The 7500-nt window shown below is 47.9% G+C and overlaps 1 protein-coding gene across 1 annotated transcript in view; it reads left to right on the top strand.

Annotated features, from left to right (window-relative positions):
• cubn (cubilin (intrinsic factor-cobalamin receptor)) overlaps positions 1–7500 on the top strand; it is a 91473-nt gene that overhangs the window by 12310 nt on the left and 71663 nt on the right. The window contains exons 11-17 of the mRNA XM_061238200.1: positions 424–548; positions 2229–2415; positions 2628–2740; positions 3292–3526; positions 4213–4394; positions 5666–5828; positions 7407–7500. The exon at positions 7407–7500 is cut by the window's right edge and continues 97 nt beyond it. Coding sequence (XP_061094184.1) covers positions 424–548; positions 2229–2415; positions 2628–2740; positions 3292–3526; positions 4213–4394; positions 5666–5828; positions 7407–7500 — 1099 coding nt within the window. The remainder of the gene's footprint in view (positions 1–423; positions 549–2228; positions 2416–2627; positions 2741–3291; positions 3527–4212; positions 4395–5665; positions 5829–7406) is intronic.

Raw genomic sequence — 7500 nt, forward strand, 5'->3', positions numbered from 1 at the left:
ACATGCATCCAAAAGACAGCACACTATAAAACACTCATAAATGTCACATTAGCCACCTCATGACCAGTGGCTCTCTTTTACCATAAAAGCATAAAGGTCTTTAAACTTTTACTACCTTCCGGAAGCTTCTTACTGAGAACAATAAAGATCTCATCTCACAAACAACATGGCATGAGGCTTTCACCTTCTCCAACTGCACCTACCTGCTTCACCTGCAACTACCTGTCTCTCATGTCCCCACCTGCTGCTCCACTCCTACCTGCACCACCCAACTTACCTGTGAGGCATACGATAAGATCAGTGCAGCCGTCGGGAAACGTGAAACGTGTCAGCTGAATAACTGCAATGGGTCCTTTTTTTCAGCTGTTGTGTTGATTGTGTCTCCCCCCCCCCCCCCCCCCCCACACCCTTCTGCCCCCCCAGGCAGCACCATACCCACCTGCACCTGCCCCCCGGGGTATGTGGGGAATGGGTACGGCCCCGCGGGCTGCTCCCAGGTCAGCGACGTCTGCCAGAGCAACAACCCCTGCGTCAACGGCCAGTGTGTGGTGAGTCCGTATGGCAGCAGTGCGATGCATACGATCATGTAGATACGGGTCAGGGGCTTCAGTTAATGTTCACACCAACCATGGGGAGAAAATGTCATCTTTGACTGTAGAATGATTATCGGTGCCAGACAGGGTGGTTTGAGTATCTCGGAAACTGCTGATCTCACGCACAAGTCTCTGGTGCGAAACAACAGAGAACGGTGCGAAAAACGAAAAACATCCAGTGAGCAGCAGTTCTGCAGACAGAAACGTCCCGTTAATGAGACACGTCAGAGGAGAATGGCCTGACTGGTCAAAGCCGACAGGAAAGTGACAGTAATGCAAATAACCACACGTTGTGGTGTGCAGAAGAGCATCTATGAACACACAACGCATCAAACCTCTCAGTGGATAGGTACTGCAGCAGAACTAAATAAAACTTAATAAAAAAACGAGTCTAATACCCTTTAACCCTTGTGTAGTCTTAACATTCTGTATACTCCCCTTGTCCTAAGGGTAAAAAATTATCTGCCTTCATTAAACCCCTAAAAGAAAGCAGCTTAATTTAACCTGTGACTTTGTCATCAAATTTCAAGTTGAAAAAAGATAATTTAGGGGGTTTTCTCTGCTGTTAAACATAGTGATGGGTCATTTTTGACCTTTAAGACGACACAAGGGTTGAAGTGCTCACTGAGTGTAACTTCAATGCTGGACAGTGGCTTTGTGGCAACCAAGTCTTTACTGTCCTAAATGCACTCACACAAACACACACACACACACACACACACACAAACACACTCAAACAAACACCACACACGCACACACACACACACACAAACACACAAATACACGCAGACACACACTCACACAAACACACACACAAATAAACGCACACACACAACACACACACACACACACACACACACATTCCCCGGGCTTGGAGTGAGTAAGGCCTGATCAGTGGTGTATAGAGCTCTAACCCAGGCCCTCATCAACACCAGGCCAAATCCTCCCCTTTCTCAGCTCAGTGCCTTCCCGCTGTGTGAAAGCATTTTGTGGGTTGAATGACTCCGTTTGGTGTCCACATTTTTTCCTTTTTTCCTTGATCTGTGCATGAATGCACAGTAGGGTGCTGTGTGCTTTTTCTGGCGGCGATGACAACGTTCTGGCTGCTGGGAAATGAGAATTCAGAGATGAGGCTTTAATTGGGTGACTGCGGGGTCATCCCCCCTTGTTATATTCTTTTTGTTAGCTGTGGTAGAGATTAGGCTGCTCAGGAGTCATTGCGATTCCCACTGTGTGTGTGTGTGTGTGATGGCCCACTAGGTCGACAAATACTACAAGTACACACACCCCCCGCAACCCAGACTACATTACCCAGAATGCACCCAACAAGGTTATAGTTACATTATGTTCAACCCTTTGAAGTAGTGATTGTTACATCAGCATTAGAATGTTCAGTTTAGAACATTCAAATCACATATTTGCTATCTCACTCCCTGAAGTCAGAAGTGAACTCACAAACTACCTTTTTCAGGTGGAACTGTGAGAATGTTATAAACGTCACTGCTCAGCACCTTACTCTTCCTCGAGTAACTTGTGAGTAATGTGAGTTATTGTCAAGGCATCGCTGTCATGTAAAGCGCTGCCCGGTCGAAGACGCAGCGGTTGTGTAATTCTGTGCGCTGTGTGCGTTTGCAGAGCACTACCACTGGCTACGTCTGCACATGTGACCCGGGATGGGCGGGGACCAACTGTGACCAGAACGTTGACGAGTGTGTCAGCAACCCCTGCCAGAACGGGGGCACCTGCGTCGACGGAATCAACGGATACACCTGCACCTGCACAGACCACTGGACCGGACCACAGTGTCAGACTGCGCAGCAAGGTGTGTGTGTGTGTGTGTGTGACTATGTGTGAGGATATGTGTGTGTGTATGAGACTGTGTGTGTGTGATTGTGTCTGTGTTTGCATGTGTGTATGACCATGTGACCCCTGTGACCCCCCTGTGACCCCATGTAACCCCCATGTGACCCCATGTGACCCCCCTGTGACCCCATGTGACCTCATCTGACCCCATCTGACCCCCCTGTGCTGCAGCGTGTGGAGGGTACCTGATGGGCCCCACCGGCACCTTCTCGTATCCCAACAGTGGGCAGGGGTACCCCCACGGGAGGAGCTGTGCCTGGGTCATACGGGTGGACCCAGACAAGGTCAGTCCAGGGTCACACCACATGACCTCATCGACCACGATGAGCCTGGTCACGGAAACAACAGCCGAATCAAAAATGGACATTTTCTCTCCGCCGTCAAACAGACGGAGGCAAATCAGAGAGGTCTTCATGTGGGGGATGTTCAACCGCTATGTCTACGTCTCGCAGTTTTGTGTCTCTCGCCCCCTTCCCCCCCCACTTCTTTCTCTCTCTCTCTCTCCCTCTCTCTCTTGCTCGCACTCTCTCAAATTCAAATTCAAATTCAAATTTGCACGGAACATGTGAAACAGACAGAGAGAAAACAAAGAATGATAAGGGAATAATGTGATTGTATATACAGGTATCTAGAATAAAGATACACATACTGTGTGTCATAATAGCATTAATAATGACACAGTAATGCAATAATAACTGCCAAAATAACAACAGTCTCTCTCTCTACCCTTCTCTACCCCTCTCCCCCCTCCCTCTCTCCCCTTCTTCCCCCCCCTATGTCTCGTTCCCTTTCTCCTCCCTCCTGTCTCTCTCTCTCTCTCTCTCTCTCTGTGCAGATCATACGGATAACCTTCCCGCTCTTCCACCTGGAGAACAGCGCCAACTGCAACTACGACTTCCTGCAGATCCACGACGGGGAGAGCGCCGGGGCCCACCCCCTCGGCCGTTACTGCGGCAACAGCGTCCCGCCGGAGCTCTTCAGCTCCCACAATGCCCTGTACTTCTGGTTCCGATCCGACCACTCCGTCACCGGGGACGGCTTCACTGTGGCCTGGCAGGCCCAGGCACCAGGTACTGACAGAGCGTTCCGGCTTTGAGACAGGTACCAGGTACTGATAGAGCGTTCCGGCTTTGAGACAGGTACCAGGTACTGATAGAGCGTTCCGGCTTTGAGACAGGTACCAGGTACTGATAGAGCATTCCGGCTTTGAGACAGGTACCAGGTACTGATAGAGTGGTACCAGGTACTGTTAGAGTGGTGTTCTGGCTTTGAGACAGGTACCAGGTACTGATAGAGTGGTGTTCTGGCTTTGAGACAGGTACCAGGTACTGATAGAGTGGTGTTCTGGCTTTGAGACAGGTACCAGGTACAGATAGAGTGGTACCAGGTACTGATAGAGTGGTGTTCTGGCTTTGAGACAGGTACCAGGTACTGTAAGGTCTGGCTTTGAGACAGGTACCAGGTACTGTAAGGTCTGGCTTTGAGACAGGTAACCGATGTTCTAGATTTGAGGCTGGTACCAGGTGAATGTTCTGAATTTGAAACGGGTCGCACATGACTGTCCAAGCTTTGAATTAAGCATCCGTTTTAAACACTCATTCCAGTCATTGAGTGAATTGAAATGCTTCTTGTGAGATACTCAGATTGTGTATAGAAACGTCCAGAAAAGACTTCTCCAACCGTCCTCATGTTGCCACACATGCGTGAATGTTTATTGGATACTAGGCAATAAGTGTCCTTATTTTTATTTCTCCAGTTTGTGGGGGGGCCTTGACCGACCTGTATGGGTCCATAAACTCACCTGGTTACCCTGGTAACTACCCTCCGAACCGAGACTGCTACTGGACAGTGAACGCCAACCCAGGCCTACTCATCCATTTTGCCTTTGCAACCCTGAGCCTGGAGCACCATGACAACTGTCACTATGACTACCTGGAGGTGAGGCACTGTGATGTCATCAGGGGAGGCTCATGTGATCTGTGCATGATGCGCAGAGAGTCGTTCTGGTCCCCATGGTCTCTTATGAAAAGATTACATAAACAGCCTTGTACAGTCAAAATAAAAGCTGTTAATTTTATGTAGGAGCATTAACATCAGTCGTAAGACTTTACAATAAGGTTAGGTGAATTGGCATGAACTAATGTAGTTGTCAACTATCTAACTACTGAAATGTTAAGCTGTTCAGCTTCGTTTATGTATTTGTACATCGTTAATACATACTAACCACTACATTAGTTAATGCCAATTCATGTGACCTTATTGTTGTCAATGGCACCCCCATGTCTAGGTAAGGACAACACAGTTTGTGTTACTTTAAACGCAGCTTGTGTTAAATTAGTCTCCCTTGCTAACACATACTGTGCAAAATTGTCTTGAAAATAGCACAAAGATAGTAACACAAAAATGTGTGTTGCATGTTATCACATGCTTTTTTAAATGTCGCACTTATGTATACTGGTTCTACTATTCATAGTGTTATGTTTGCCAGAACTGTTTAATTGCTGCTTTGTGGTCAGTTTATTATCTGTTTATTACAAGGGTTCAAGTTTATTTTGTTATGATGTGCTGATCTCAGTTGAATTGCTCATTCCATATTGAAGACTAGTTTTGATGAGCTTGTTTTTGTGGTTACAGATTAATGATATGAGCAAAACAGTCATCATGGTTTCCAGAGGGGATGCAGAAGCAGGGTTGTGCTTTTGCTGTGGAAACAGAGTGTTGCTGGCTTGTTTCCTGGGGAGGGACATTGAGGTTGCACCTTTTATGCAGGGATATTGGCCTATATATTACAAGGGTTCAAGTTTTTATAAACTGTATGGGATCACTCTAGCACTTGGAACCTTACTTCCCTCAAGGGTCTTTCAGCACACTTGTCCCTGGTTATGATCTTGCACTTCATCATACTCTGCATGAGGGCATCTGCCAAATGTTGCCAGATGTTGCCAGATGTTGCCAGATGTTGCCTGGTTCAACCCTGCAAGTTGTGAGGTCACAAAAAATCTGAATAGAATGCAGAATGTAACAGTCAACCCTGATCAGTGAAAGCAATTGAACGTTCTAGAGCAGTGGCTTAGAATGTTGAAAAAACATTCCAAAGAGCCTACTCTTCACAGGGTTAGCGAGGGCGTCTGGCAGTGGTGGAGTGCATGCTGGGACTTGGCGGCGTGTTTCTGATGCTCACCCCCCCCCCCCCTGTTCCGGTGCTGTAGATTCGGGACGGGTTGCTGTCTGAGGACCCTGTTTTGGGGAGGTTCTGCAGCACGGTCTCCCCCGCTCCGGTCCAGACCACCGGACCCACCGCCTGGGTCCACTTCCACTCAGACTCCGGTGTGAGCGACCATGGCTTCCACATCACCTATACCACCTTGCCCTGTGAGTACGAGGGGAGAGAGGGTCCTGTGGGTACATTATGGGGTTCCACATCACCTATACCACCTCTAACTGTGAGTACGAGGGGAGAGAGGGTCATGTGGGTACATTATGGGGTTCCACATCACCTATACCACCTCTAACTGTGCGTATGAGGGGACATAGGGTCGTGTGGGTGCATTATGGGGTTCCACATCATCTATACCACCTCGCCCTGTGAGTACACAGGTGGTATAGGTGCTGTCCTCGCGCTGTGCGTAGACGGAGGGGAAAGGGGTGTATGGGGTACATTCTGGGGCTTCCTTGTCACCTACACCACCTCACATGTGACTACAGAAAGGATAGAGGGGTGTATGTGGTACATTTTGATATGTTTTTGGGGGTGACGGTGACAGTGATTTGGTGGAAAGAATGTGTGCAGCAGTGTAATGTAGGGGTGTACGACCTGGCGTTGAAAACAAAAGGTTACAGGTTAGATTCTCGGGTAGGACAGTGTTGTTGCATCCTGAAGCAACATACTCATGCTGAATGGCTTAAGTATAATATCCAGGTTTAAGTAGCCACGCTGTCAAGTGAGAGTGAGGAGGAGATAATGAGGTTGGGTAAAGTACGGGCGTGTTTTGTGAGCAGGAAGCACATTTCAGCAGACATGGACCGAAAACGTGACTGGAATGGGACAGGCTCCACACGTACACTTCCTAATTACGGGTGTAAAATGTGGAGTGAAAAGTACCCCAAAAGGTTTGTGTAGTTATAGAAGATGGCCGCTGATTTTAGGAATGCCGCAGTGCTGTTTGTGTGGCCTGTGGAAACTGGCAGAATGCGCTATGGCGGATTCATATAAACACATATAAACACACTCATAAAAGTGTCATATCAAATTAAAAAGGCAGTAAAGAATGTATGATACCACGTTTGTGAGTTCCTTAATCCCCTTTATAATGACTGTTGTTTTTGGGGAAGTTTTATTTTTACAAGGGACCAAAGATTAATCGTTTGTTATGATGTGCTGATCTCAGTTGAATTGCTCATTCCATATTGAAGACTAGTTTTGATGAGCTTGTTTTTGTGGTTACAGCAAAACAACCATCATGGTTTCCGGAGGGGATGCAGAAGCAGGGTTGTGCTTTTGCTGTGGAACCAGAGTGTTGCTGGCTTGTTTCCTGGGGAGGGACATTGAGGTTGCACTTTTTATGCAGGGATATTGGCCTATATTGCTTCAGCTCTTGTCCAGCAATATAAAAGTGTCGGTGTGGGTACAGGTTTTTTGAATTAGATATCCAAAAAGTGCTATCCAATATAATATGATAATAGTGGTTGGGGGGATTGGATGTTTTTACAAAGTTTCCACCACCAGCATCTATGCATTTGATCCCTCTTGTTGCCTAGACAAACATATTTCCCCACTCATCCACACAGCCTAGCCCAGCCTGGCCTGTGCTCTAAACAAACACATCCCCCCGCTTGTCCACACAGTTAGCCTAGCCTAGCCTAGCCTGTGCTCTAAGCAAACACATTTCGCCACAATCCGCACGGTCGCATTTGCGTGAGCAAAACCCGGGGTGTCTCTTCTCCGCTCAGCCGCCCCGGGATGTGGGGGCACGTACACGGACAGCGATGGCTTCATCACCTCCCCGAACTGGCCCGACAACTACGCCCACAACCGCCAGTGCGT

The sequence above is a fragment of the Conger conger genome, chromosome 4, assembly GCF_963514075.1.
Source record: "Conger conger chromosome 4, fConCon1.1, whole genome shotgun sequence".
NCBI lineage: Eukaryota > Metazoa > Chordata > Actinopteri > Anguilliformes > Congridae > Conger > Conger conger.